This window comes from Argiope bruennichi, chromosome 2 (genome assembly GCF_947563725.1).
Source record: "Argiope bruennichi chromosome 2, qqArgBrue1.1, whole genome shotgun sequence".
Taxonomy (NCBI): domain Eukaryota; kingdom Metazoa; phylum Arthropoda; class Arachnida; order Araneae; family Araneidae; genus Argiope; species Argiope bruennichi.
In genome coordinates, this window is record NC_079152.1 from 95,165,426 (window position 1) to 95,179,870 (window position 14,445).

Sequence of the window (14,445 nt, forward strand, 5' to 3'; positions counted from 1 at the left end):
CGAAAAAAAAAAAAAAAAAAAAAAAAACTAGCTTTTCACATTGATGTAATGAGGAGAAGTCAGCAATAAATGGTTGCCATTCTTTCCCAAATGGCATTTAATGTATTGATCTTAAGATAAAAGCGAACTTTTCGTGTTTGTCCCATATCGTGAGGTTTCACGATAAGTTGGCTGTTCTTTTGTCTGGGAACGATATTTACTTAGTCGCGTACTGGACCAGAAAAAGTCTATTTGCAGACTGCACTAATGTAACAAAATTAATTTTGCATGAATGCTATTTTGGTATCACATTCTATCTTATTATAAATATTTTTAGTTAGTAAATATCTATTTTGAATGTTGTTAGTGAACTTTGATTTTTTTAAAATTATTTCTATTAGGAAAATATTTTCTGTCAGCATAAATGAAACCTTTACTTTTAAGTTTGTTATTCATTTCACACTTTGTTTTCTTTATTAATACTGATGCGCCATTTTTTAAAAATCTTTCTCTATATTTGCATTTTCGTTTGCTATTTATACAGGCTTTCATTTCAAACAAGTTTGTAAGAAAAGAATCTGCATTATTGATATTTTATCTTCTTTCTAGTGTTTTATAAAACTGAAATTTCCTGCTGTTTTGTTTTCTGGTGACATTTTCAAATCTGAATTATCATTTAATTGTAAATTATAGTTATATTTTGATTCTTAAAAAAAGATACCATTTGGTAACGAATTTTTTTAAAAATTTCATTACAAGATACTATTTTATTTGAATTAATAAGCTATCGAACATATTAAATCATTATTATTATTATACATTATAGGGACAAAAGTCATGGAATAGCATTAGTATGGCGTGCAAAATTTATAAGTAGGCAATGCATTAGAAGGGTTTTCATTTTTTTTTCAGGTGATTCATGTGAAAAATAACCATAATTCTGACTTGATTATGATCGCATAAAGGGGTTCGAATTAACAGATTTTTTACGTGGCATGGTAGTTACAGCTAGACGTATGGGGTATTCCATTACAGGGCTTTCAGGCATTAGAGATTTCAACACTTCGAGATCCATAATGCCAAAAGTGTGCCAAGAATACCCAATTTCAGCCATAAACTCCCACCATCGACAACGTAGTGGCCGATTGAGTGCACTTAATGATCGAGACCAGTGACATATGTGTATAATTGTCAGATTAACCGACAAGCAACACTGCCAGGACCGCAGGAATCAATGTGGGAGGTAGTAGGGACGTGTTCGTAGGGACAATGAGGCGAAATTGGTCTTTAAAGCGCTATGTCAACAGAAGACCGAATTCGAGTGCCTTTACCAATAGCTAGACATCACCTTAGGGACAGACAGGACCTCTTCTGGGCTCCTGACCATATCGGTTGGACACTAGACAGCTGCAAAACCGTATTTTATTCAGATGAGTCATGATTTCAGTTGGTAAGAGCTGATAGTACGGTTCGTATGTGGTGCAGACCGTACAAAACCATAGACCCAAGTTGTCAATAAGACATTGTGCAAACTCTAGTATCCCCATAAAGGTGTGGACAGTTTTTACATGGAATAGGCTGACTCTTCTGATCCAACTGAACCAATGATTGACTGGAAATGATTATGCTCAATTACTTGGGAACTACTTGCCACTATTCATGGACTTCAAGATTGGAGATTGGAGATTGGAGATGCGTAAAAATCTCGAGTTCGAATTTTTTGACGATTACATTACTTTCTTTACACTTCGCATACAAAATAGTAAAAATACTATAATTCGATACATTAACCAAATTTAGGCATCACAGTTAAGAAATTAATTTGAATATAAATTTTTGGGAGAATAATTCTTATTATAAATTTCTCTATGTAAATATTTTTTTAAGTAACAGTTTGCATTTTTCAATTTAACAAACTAATAATATAGAATATTCATACGCCTCAAAATTCAGTGGAATATCTTTAACGTTCTAGTTATTTAAGAAATTTCTTTCTTAAATATGATGCATAAAGAAATGTTAATAATTTTTTTGTTCGAATTTCTAAATATATGTATGAATTTTTTTTAAATTTTTTAACTTATTCTGTCTTTCCATTAATAAACAAGAAATATACATTCTATATAACTCGAAAAACAAGGGATAAAAATAAATTTATTGCTTTATTACAAATTCATTTACAATTAAACATAACCCACCGATAATTCCAGAGAAGATCTTTAAATTCAATCAATCTTCAAAATTTCTCACACATTTTATAATTTAATCTATTAAATATTAATTTGTAGTTCCCAATAATAACAAAGAGTTCAAATGAATTACATTTATTAATAAAAAGTGCTCTAAATGAAAAATTAAAAGACATAAATTGTTGCTTGTTTATAAAAATTTGTTGTCCTAATTGTGTGCAATAACTGCAAGTAACAATAACACCCAAAAAACTAACAAACAAATGGGAACCAAAACAAATGGAAATTATATTGTTTTCGATATTATTTTAATTAATGATCTATAATAATATTAACATTTTTATTTTAATTATTATTAACATAATATAGAAAAAAGTGTTATTTAGTGAACAAAGAGAAAAAAGTAAACATTCTAAAATTTCTGTCCAAAAACAAATGCAGAATATTTTATTTTCCTGTAAAGCTGGTATTCAGATTCAGAAAGACTTGTTCAACTGAAAAGTAAGCTTTTGAAAAGATTCTATGAGTTGCCTTCGTGTTTCACGTAATCCAGTACTTCAAGATATAATATTATTGATAACACTCTGATAAGACGAATTATTTTTTAATAAATACCTAGATGAAAATATAATAAATTATCTGAAACTTATTCCCAAGACCTCAGGCAGAATATTTTATTCTTTTATATATCTGATGCTTAAGATGATAACGAACTGTTCAAATGAAAAGCAAGCTTTTGAAAAGACTCCTTGGATTACCTGTCGTGTATCACGCAATCCAATAATTCTAATTTAATAATAATACTGATTAAATTCTGATATAACTGATTAATTTTTAACGAGAACCTAGATGAATTTATAAATGCGGTGAAAAGCTTCCACGCCTTTAACAAGAAACGTGAGTAGCTAATTTTCGAACAAGAAGTATATTGAGCGTTATCGTCTGTATTTTATCTTCAAATGGCGGGAATTCACTCTATAGTGTCTCTTACTCCTACACGCAAAAAGGTGATCAAGTGACACATGGATCATTCAAATCTTCTTTAGATATGCTTTTCTTTACCAACCACTATACTCAATATTGAAGAATATTATTGTACCCAATATTTTTGGGTACCTGTCGTTTGTAACGGTGATCAAAAAACGCCAAGAAAAAAGTTCGCCAATTTGGCGATTTCGATCATCAAACTATATAGTATGTGATTCGCACGATTCAAAATTTTTCATAATAAATAATAATGCACTTGAGTATATTTTAATAATTTGGTGAAATTTTTTCTTGGCTCTTTTTGGTCTCCTTTAAAACCGAATTGTATCTACTTTTGTTTTCCATTCGGATAGATACGGCATGAGGACTCTCAAAGTATCTACATGAGTTGTTGTTGTCCACTAGACCTACTAATTACCTTTTTAAAAAGATCTTTGAAGAAAAATCTTAAAACAAATTCAAAAAAGACATAATATATTTCTTTCTATGAAAGTAAATTAATATTTTACGCTTTGATGCTTTACATAAAAAAATTTGCTCATTATTTTAAAATTTAAAAAAATATAACTTTGTAGTGACATTAATTTCATTTCTAAATGGCTATTTCTCTAATATTACAGCAATTAATAATCAAATAAAACATAATAAATTAGAAAAAATTTCAAGTTTATAATTTAAAAAAAAGACTTAATAGATAAAATGTCGCTTATTTTCTTAATTTTTATGTAAAATCTGAATCAGGGAAAACATAGCAAAAAGTTTTCATACGTTTACTATAGTATCTTATCGAGCCACTCATGTATAATTCAGATATTCCAATTTTCTCCAAAAAATCTGCAGAAAGATTATCAAAACAGTTGTCAGAAATAACAATTTATTCAAATTTTCATTCGTTAACCTCTTCGTTCACTGATAAAAAAAATAGGTTAAATGCTATATCTACGCCACATGTTGTTTAGTCAGTTATACTGCCAAATGTAGCGCAAATTCCTGGTTAAAGGAACGGAAACTAAATCTGATGTCCATCATTCTACCAACTTAACAGTTACTCTAACTCTTTGTCCCCTTTTACTACGTAATAGTTTTAAAGTGTGATTTAAGTTATAATTTTTTTTTTAAGTGACTTTCCAAGCCTCCATTCCGAAATGGTAAAATTTTTTTGCCGACAAAACTGTTAATATCTCCCGCACTTGAGAACAAGTGCTCAAATATAGTTAGTATTGTCCATTGATTTGATTTATCTTATTAACCTCAATCAATTATTAACCTCAATTTTTAAGAAATTGTATCATGTTTATGAATAAATAACTCTAACAAATTCACTTGGATTATTTTCTGTTCCCTTGTTTAAATTTTTTTAACAATCCAAGGAATCATTTTCCCATGTGCTTCGAATCCTATTTAATATTTTTAGTTATTCTTCATGAATAAATTAAAGATTTCTTATTTGATTTTTCTATCTATTTAAGCAGAACGTATTTGTTTAAGATGCGGCCTATTTATTTGTAATTATTTTTTTGCAATTTCTAACAAATATTTACACTTTACTATTGCTACATTAAGTATAAATTAATTGATTATATATCTTAAACTCCCTCAATCTCAATATTTTCGTTCTTAAATCTTTAATTATATTAAATAATTATTTCTTTAGAATTGAATGAAGATTTATTATGTGATTAATTTACAACTTTATAAATTAATACAAATAAAAATCAGATTATTATTATTATTATTATTGTTATTATTTTTTTTAGAATAAGTTCAGGATGAAATTCTTTAATTTTCTTTGCTATCTGTTCTCTAAATTAAAATATAAGAAATTCGGACAATCGTATTAACTCTAAGATGAAGTACATTAATTTGTTTTATTAATAATTTTATTAATTAACATAACTTATTTAACATATTAATTACTCTACTGGTCAAAATTATTACATGTTTGGGAAATTTAAATTTCAGGTTTTTCAAGAATAAGCCACCCAAAAGTAATATCTTTTCATTTAAAGTTATATTTTTATGTTAATATGACAATTAGTCTAAAAGCAAGATATAATTAAGTTATTGAACAAAAAAATTATTTAATTTCAAAAAAAAAAATGCAAACAAAATGTACAGGTTATCAGTATCGGAATCCCTTTTGCTCACCCATAATACAATGAAGTAAAGAAAAAATTTCAAGTTCTTTTGATCAGAATAGATAAAAAAAAAAGTTCAAGTTAACTCAAAAGCATTTAAAATGTGGTTGGGCTGCCTCTGGCTTCAATCACATCAGCCACTCTGTTAGACATGGAATCCACAAGGTTTTGCAAGGTCCTTCTTTCAGTATTTCATGGCGCCAAACTTTAATTATTGTGTACTGAAGTTCTCGTTTTGCTCTGGAATAATTCTCAGCTATTTTGTTCCCATTATACCCCATAAATTCTCAATGGGGTTTAAATCTGGCGAATTTCCTTGCAATGCGAGAACATTAATGCCATGTTTTGCAAATGCAGCTTTAACCTAAAATAACGAATGTTTCGTTATAGAGGTCAGAATTGAATTGAAATGAAATTTAAAATTAATTGCAAAGTTTGTCTTATCTTTTTCGATGTATGGCAGGGTGCTTGATCATGCTGAAATATCCATTTCTGTCTTGGGGTTATGTCCCGAGCACTATAAAGCAATTGATCCTTCAGCACAACAACATACTTGTGACCATTCATGGTCCCCTGTACAAAATGAAGTCATCCAGTTGACTGATATGACATGCACCACCACATCATTAAGCTTTCTGGTTGTTTTGATGCATGAACCAGGCATTCTGGCCTCATGCTCTCCTTTGCTTTACGCCAAACGTGACCAGCCTTATCAGACATTAAAGTAAAGCGATTTTCGTCTCTGAATATAATTTATCTCCATTCCGAAATACTCTAATTTTTGTGCACCATGGCCCACTCCAATCGTTTGTTAAGCATTTTGTCAGTATTTGGCTTTTTTTCCCTAGATACTTGTACTTTTGAACCAGCTACAGGGAACCCCCTGCAAATTGTTGTGGGACTGGCAATGACAGACGTGGACTCATTCCATTCTCTTGCAAATGTAGCAGAACTTGCAAATCTATTTTTACGGCATAATCATGTCAAAGTAGCATCAGCATGTTTAGAAGATAACCTCGGACGACCACTTCTAGGCCTTTCATCTACGGTTCCTTCGATTTTGAATCTCTTTATGAGACGTGAAATTTTGGACTCACTACAGTCACACCGATGAGCAATCTTAATATTTGAAATGTTTTCTTGATGCATTAAAATAACAGCCTGGTGCTTCTCACGAGTTAATTCACACATTTTAAAAAGAAATGAACGGTTTAAATTGAAAAGCAATGCACAGCGAAGGCACTTCGACAGCGCAACAAACGAAATGAAATCCTTCGCAGTCGGAAAGATTTTACAATAAACTACCGGGATAACGCAATTGTTGCACAAGATTGCTTTACGATGAATGACGGAATAGCTTGAAACTTCTCCACCACATTTATATTAGAAAATATCACTTTAAATGAAAAAAATAGTACTTTTTGCGGTCTTATTCTCGAAAAAAAACATGAAAATTTTCAAACTTGCAATACTTTTGACCAGTATCGTAGATAGTATGATAATAAATGAAAATCATATCATTCTTTTTGCGTAATTCAAGAATGAATATCTTTAATTTGCTTTATTAACAGTTCTGTCAATAAAATTTATGAAAATCATTCAATTTCTTTAGCATAACTTCTGGATGAATTTCTTTAATTGTTTTGTTAACAATTCTAAAAATTTAAGTGAATGAAAATCATCATTTCTTTTAGCATTCTAAGATGAATTTTTAATTTGCTTTGTTCACAAATATGCGAAATAAAATCGATAAAAATCAGACATCTGTTTTAATACTTTTTTTTAATCTTCAAAATAAATTTACGCTTACTTTCAAAACTAAAAAGAAATGACTAAATAAAAATCACAGAAGTTCCATTTTCGATGGTTTTTAGCCCTAGAACTCGATATCGTGAATTATAAATATTACTTAAATCTAAAGGGTTAACTTATTGAAATCTAACCCAATTTATTGGAACGAAAATTTGTAATTTTGCTGTTATTGACTAGTTAATTGTTTCAACCTCTTCGGAAAATGCGTATCTAAATTGCGTCGCAAAAATTTAGCGATGACGAGTATACTCGTCAAACACAGAGTGTGTGTGATATGAAATTATACTGCAATGAAATGACCTTTATTTTTTTTTTATTTCAATAATCACATTTATTTATTTACTTAATCTAACATACATTTTTTTGCATACGAACGAAAAGAAACATAAAAAATTAATTTATTATTTTAATTTGCTGTAAGAGAATGGTATTGAGTAAATCATAGTACAATGCATAGTAATCTTTTATTTGCTCATTTGATTTCGACTTGAAATTGACGAATATGTTTGAGTTTTTATTGAAATTGTAATTCAAACTGCAAATTGTCTCTACTTATTGTTCCTCACGAGTAAACTTGTCCTAACGCAGAATGTTGTGCTTTTTCCACGACGATTACACTTGTCAAAAACAGTTAACTGGTTTACCGCTGGGCTGAATAAGTTCAATACAAAAATTGTAGTGGAAGCCTCCATTTCATAAATAGCATCTGCTGTACCCTAGAATGGTGGTCGAAAAGGTATCGATTTCCTGGACTCCTGAATGAAATCTAGGTCCCCTCCAAACTCAAACAATACAAGAGAAAACTAAGAATTCCCTCCAAGTTTGACCCTTACACTTCAGCTGATCGTCAGAGGTTGGGCTTACGCCTCTTCCGACTGCAGCAGGTATTGAGCTTCTCTCTGATTCGCCTCCACCCAATTGACGTCAGAGCTACAGTCACAGGGGCGCTGCCATGTTGGTCAGGGTTGGACCAGAAAAGTAAAGTGCAGGGGCAAGAAACATCCGAGTGAACGTTATATTCCGGAATTTTCACGTTACTCTTGCGAAAAGTTTTCGCAGAGGAAAATAATTTTTCTCCCGACCTCCTCGCTCTTCAAAGTTGTGTTTTCGTTAATTCGCTAAAAAGCGACGATTTTCCGCTACAAAACTACATCGTTTGTTTTTTTGTATGTTGTGGTAAAAGTGTGACTAAAAATGTGTTTTGGTTTTTCAAAATCTTTGTAGCAAACTTCTCAGGAGGTAAGTGGCTGTGTATGTTTAAGCCTGAGGATTTTTTCAGTGTAAGCTGCTCAAAATCAGGGACCAAAAAGTTGGAAAAATAAAACAATTTATTTCCCTAAAATCGGCGCATGCTTAATAAAGTTATTCGAGACCTGATATTCTTATATATTTCTTGACTGAAATTCAGTTGTTTAGTGACTATATTATATCGAGGAAGAACTAATTTAATTTCTCTTTAATCAGGATCGATTCATTTTTTTCAATGAACTTGAAATAATTTCTTCTAAATATTTGTTTAGTTGGAAAGTGCTTAATCGTGTCTTATACAATTCCAAGGAACTCTGACACAGCTGAAGATTTTCTTGAATTCAGCCAACTAAGAAAATTCTTAAATTCTTGCTTTCGTCACAGTCAGCATCAGAACTATTTTTGGAAAAAAATTCTAAGATAAAAGTTTGCCTTATAAAAAAATCTGTTGAATCTATTTAAAAAAAAAAGCTTATATTCCGTACAAAGTTACACTTATGAAAAAGCGCACAATTCAGATCCAAGATAATTTCTTGTAACGTTATTTTACTAGGAAAAAAAATAATAAACACCAAGTGCTTAAATAACAAACTTAACGAATGTTTTTTATACTGAGAAGTGTGCTTAGAATGGTGCGGAAGAAATGTTAAGCCTTCATATTATTTCACAAGGATTTTGATGGGCATGATTAGCATAACTCATACAATCAACTGAAACTGCTTAGCTTTTCAACATATTTAATGCAAAATCTGTATCTATAATCTTCGCTTGACGTCTCATCATAAGCTTCAAACGTCCACTAGGTGTTCAAATAAATTGTAACTTGTAAAACCATCTATGCAATCGTTTTTGATGTTTTAATAGTGTTTTTTTTAACTTCAACAGTAATCATTTTCATCTGTTTGGAGAACTGTAAAACGCTCAAGCACTTGACCGTCCCTTACCTATGCACAACTTTGTCACTAGCAATTGCATCCATTTGCAAGTAAGAAGTTTGAAGCCTATATCCAAGAACAGAAACTTTTAGAATTGCAATAATTTGAGAGCAATATCAACCATAACTACTTTTCAAAGCAAATAATCCTTTAATATTTTGTTTGAAAAAGTGTCGATATATATATATATATCAATCATTTAGAAGGCTGGATTGAAATTTTGACAGAACGTAATTGTATTAAAAAGCATAATTGGACAGTTGCATTCTTATCAATATATATTTATCATTTGATGATACCGTAAATATAAATAAACACTTATCGGTAATCAACGTAATTCAATGCCACTTAAAATAGTTTTTATATAGTTAAAAAAATTGTGCATTCAATTTGTGTAATGTTATTGCAATAAGAATATTTGAATTTTATCTAATAGTAGATTGTTTGAATCTAATAAAAAAATTAATTCTTATCAACACGAAAGATTATTTTGAAAATAAAAAACAGTATCGCATAATTCTGATGAAAGCTGATGCAATAAGAAAATTCAGGTAGAATTTCTGATCTTCCAAGAATAATTCCTAGTTGCCTTTTGCCAGAAGACAGTTTAAGCATCGTATGTATTTGTGTCTTAATTGTTCTTGAAGTAACTGCATGTTTTGAGCTTCGCAGCGCAAGTTATGCAAAGATTGATTTTAGATTACATAATCCAAATCCTTATCTTTTCCTTCAACTGAAGAATTATACTCTTAAATTTTTATAACACAATTCCAGCGACTAAAAACTCTTGAAAACTCGTCAACTGCAATTGCAGACACTTTCTAACGTAGTCATTTGTGGTGAAGGATTACGTGGTTGGCAATTACCCTTCCCCCAGAATGCCCATAGCACCCAGTACTATGAGTAAACGCCTCCTAGCGAAAACCATCAAGAAATTGAATGCTGGCGTCAAAAAACAGGTAAACTAAACATTATAGTTCTGCCGTTCATTTTGACTTGTAGTCTACATGTAGATTATGTGTGAGTATGCATTAATGTTGCTAAATTCTACTCTAAGATTTCATTCTACAATGATTTTATTTGATTAGTTGTAGATAGTTTGCCTGATTATTTATAGTCGTTGATTTCAAATAAGTATTTTATTCATAGTGTAGCAGAAAATAAAAGGTATTAGTGCTTACGTTAGCATCGTAAAGTATCAGTTAGTGTGTTATGTTTACTTATTTATAGTTTTGATTAGTACTTTGTTGTTATATGTAAACATTGATTGTTAATGTGCAAAGTAAGTAGTATATAAAGTAGTTTAATGCTGCTTATTTGAAGCGAACTCACTTCAATACCCTTTTTCCTATATGTTTGACAATAATAGATTTAACCATGATTTTGACAGAGAATTCTATCGTAATTTGAAACCATTGCAAGTTTCTGATGCATAATTTAAATTTGATTCGAGAGAAGATTTTTTTTTTTTTGAAAGAAATTAACTAAAAAAAATTTTTTTTTCAAAATATATTCTTGCGATTTTACAAGTAAGACATAAATTATAAGATATAGACGCTTGCGTATGGTGCATCTAAATTGCTTTTAAAAAATATCCATAAAAGCGTATAAACCATCAATGAGTGTTATTACAATCTCTTTTCAATTTACCAAAAAAAAAAACCGATTTGATATAATTAAATAATTTTGTGTTCGATAAAAGAGAACTTTCATTTGTTTCTTGAAAATTAGAATTCTTTTAGTATGTCGTCTTATTTATTGAATTTAAAGTGATAATAACTTTAATATTAAATATTTTATGAAGCTATATGCCTATTACTCACTAAATATATTTCTTCTGTTCTGTTTTAATTATGATTTTTTCCTTTTATTGTTGTATCTTTAAAATAATATTTATTGCATTTTGAAAAGATATTAAATTTATGCTTCTGCTATTCAATTATTTCCCTTTAGCATTGCTCCTTTATCACAATATATAAAATTTTATTTTAATAATAAAAATGTCGATTTCTATTTTCTTTCTTTGCTGCTGTTTAGAATTTCGTACCAAAAATAGAATATTTTATAAAATCAATTTCTGGTTTTAGATCCCCTACTCAGTTTACAAATTTAACACGTAAATAAATCATGAATTCAATATTCCTTCGAAAAATTATCTTTTTCAAGTCTTTATACCTGAATACAAGTTTTTAAATGTGATTTAGCATTTGAATGATTGAATGAAAACGAATGTGATTTAGTCGTTTGAAATCACTTATATACTTAATATATAAATTCATATGAAATTCGAGAGTGGATTCAAGATGGCTTTTTGCCAGAGAAATATCAATGGTTCAAATAGTGTTTTACATTAAATGTTTTTCTCCATCGTGAATTTTTCACGCTAAAACTCTGGCCTAAGACGTTCTAAAGCTGATATTAACTGAAGATTTAAAAAAATATCGGGGGAAACTTATCAAAAAAAGAAAATAAGAGATATCTCAAACCATTGTGAAGAGTATTATATCATTATAAGCTTATTTTCTCGTTAAAATCAATTCTTTTTATTTAAAAATAAAAATGTATCTAATAATCTTAAACTCAGTACTGACAGAGCATTAATAAAATATTTTTAATTGTACAGCAGACCTGTCTTATGGTATATACAGATATTATAAATGCGCCAACTGATTCATAGTTATCATATGGTACCAAATTCAAGAATCTGAATCAAAACGAAATAAAATATACTTTTATTCTACATTCTGATATAATTATAAATGTTTAAGTAAATGGAATAAGGATGGAAAGTGGGATAATCTTACTTGATAAACCTGTTATTCATTTCTAATAAAATATTAATATAATTGTTCTACTAATTTTTTAATAAATTTAATTTAAAGATTATAATACTTTAAATTAATTTTTTTTTACATAAAACATGTGTAACGTTTGTTTCAATATTTGATATCAAATTGTATAATTTATCTCATTGCTTCTGGGATGGAGTTCATATATCTAGTACTTAATGATCTGCTAACTATGATGATTCAAAATTAATTACAAGATATTTCCTGTAATTTTCAAGAGTTGAATGTGATTCGATGCTTCGTTAACGAGTCTTCTTTATATTAAGGATGAGTTTCTGTGTAAAATTGATGGTTTTCAGATCACAAGTGAGAAAATTATGTTTATTTGTTAATTTTTCAAAATATGGATGACTTTTTCGTCTGATTGTTGAAATAGCAACTAATGAAATTTCTTTTTAACATTGGTTTATTTTCTCTTTTGATTGTGTAAATTAGTTCTCAAGAACTGCTTGATAAAAAAAAATGTGGGAATTATTTTTACACATTCGCGCCAATGAGTGACATTTGTAATTAACACCTATTTAATCAGATGACCCTTTCTCTATCATCTCTTAGGCATAATAGAGAAGGGATCATACAACTAAATAGTGAATCACAGGCATGAGTCCATTACTGTCATTGGCCTCCAATTCATTAATTACTTGAAGAAAACTTTTTTTCAACTACTATACAATAGGATAAATATAATAAGCCATCCCTTATTAGCAGAAAAAGTTCTGGATTTTGTCTTCTTGTCGTAGCTGAAAAAAGTACTTTAAATTTACCCCGATTTTGCACATCTCCCGATCATTCTTTTCACGTGAACCCATTTTTCATTTAGAAGCAATAATTTCAAACTAAAAAATTTTTACAAAATATAATCACATCTAAAACATTTACCATTCCATGTTTGACTATGCATAAAATGTGTTGCAAAAAATTAAGTTTTTTAAATATTAACTATATTTAAAATATATATAGTTAAAGCATAATCACTTATGCTTTAAATATATATTTTATTATCACAAATAATAAAACTTCAGTATCGTAACGGCTTTAAAAGTAAGTATCTGTTATGCGCTGATTTGTAAATGTCAAAGTAGCAAGACTCCCAAGATGACCTTAGACAGTCCTAGTTTTCATCCCTTTGTTCCAGTATGATCCCTCCCTCAAAGAGTTGATTTTTTTTTTTTTTTGTCATTTAAGTGTTGGTCATTTTATGTTAAATTTATGTCAGAAAAAAATTTATTTTTATATAAAATAATTTCCAATTAATTTAAAATTTATGTATGTATTTTACCTTACAGTAAAAATTGTTTAAAAAAAATACCGAAATTGGTTATAAAACAGTTGATTTAATACAACTTTTAAATGTCTTAAATACTTTCTTAAAAGCCACCGGCAACAAACCTCGTCTTAACTACACGAGTAAGAAAATTTTTTCCTGGCATTTTGCCAAGCACTTTCCTGGGAGAAAATAGATCTGGTGTAAAAATAAAAAATAAACAAATCAATCCGAGAGACGGTTTGAAAATCGAAAGTAATTAATTCGTTTAATCTTTTTTCTTTTTCATACAAAAGTTTTAATTCTTCAGAATACCCGAAAGAGGGTAAATTTTCTGACGTCAAGTTTCAGACTCCGGGAGCACACGGCGCAAGCGTAACCAGGCCTCCACCCCATCCGCTGACGTCATTGTGACGTCGTATTGAGCTCTGACGTCAAAGATCCGACTTTTTGATGTTGATGTTTGGAGACTGATACAAAATCAAAAGTTAGGTTGCCATGAGTACGAGAAGAAAAACGTCTTGGGAAGTAACATAAAAAAAAAAAGACAATCAATTTTGATTGATACGTGTCCATTATTTTCTCTTTTATGATTAGAAACGTATACATAAATCATTACATAATAGTATGATAAAGATTTGAAAATTTCGTAATCGATAGTGAAAATTTCAAAAAATCTGGAAACTAGAAACCATTTTCTTTGGAGTTAAATATACAAACAGTATGTAGACTCATTAATCAGTTATACAAAGCAAATTTTAAAAAAATGTTTTCAGTATGTTTTTGATTAATAGCGATATTTACATGCATTGTATAGAGGTTAATGCAATGCATATAACTAGAAAAATTCCATAATCATTTCATATGGTTATAGAAAACAGTTGCACCGATTACAAAAGGTTGTAACTTAATAATAAGTCATAATCACATGATTAATTAATTACTCTCACACTGACTGTCGCTTGACTCACCTGTGATTCACACAAACTATCTAATTGTACCGAACCAGCTATTTAGATGACCACTTTTAAGAGATAGCAATGA

General features: G+C 29.4%; 1 protein-coding gene across 6 annotated transcripts in view; it reads left to right on the forward strand.

Annotated features, from left to right (window-relative positions):
- LOC129962377 (voltage-dependent L-type calcium channel subunit beta-1-like) overlaps positions 1-14,445 on the forward strand; it is a 236,367-nt gene that overhangs the window by 173,336 nt on the left and 48,586 nt on the right. The window contains exon 1 of one of the 6 annotated variants that reach the window (XM_056076125.1): positions 9,841-10,247. The exons of the other annotated variants lie outside the window; for them this stretch is intronic. Coding sequence (XP_055932100.1) covers positions 10,167-10,247 — 81 coding nt within the window. The 5' untranslated portion in view covers positions 9,841-10,166. Of the gene's footprint in view, positions 1-9,840; positions 10,248-14,445 lie in introns of those variants that run through there. 6 annotated transcript variants of the gene reach the window in all.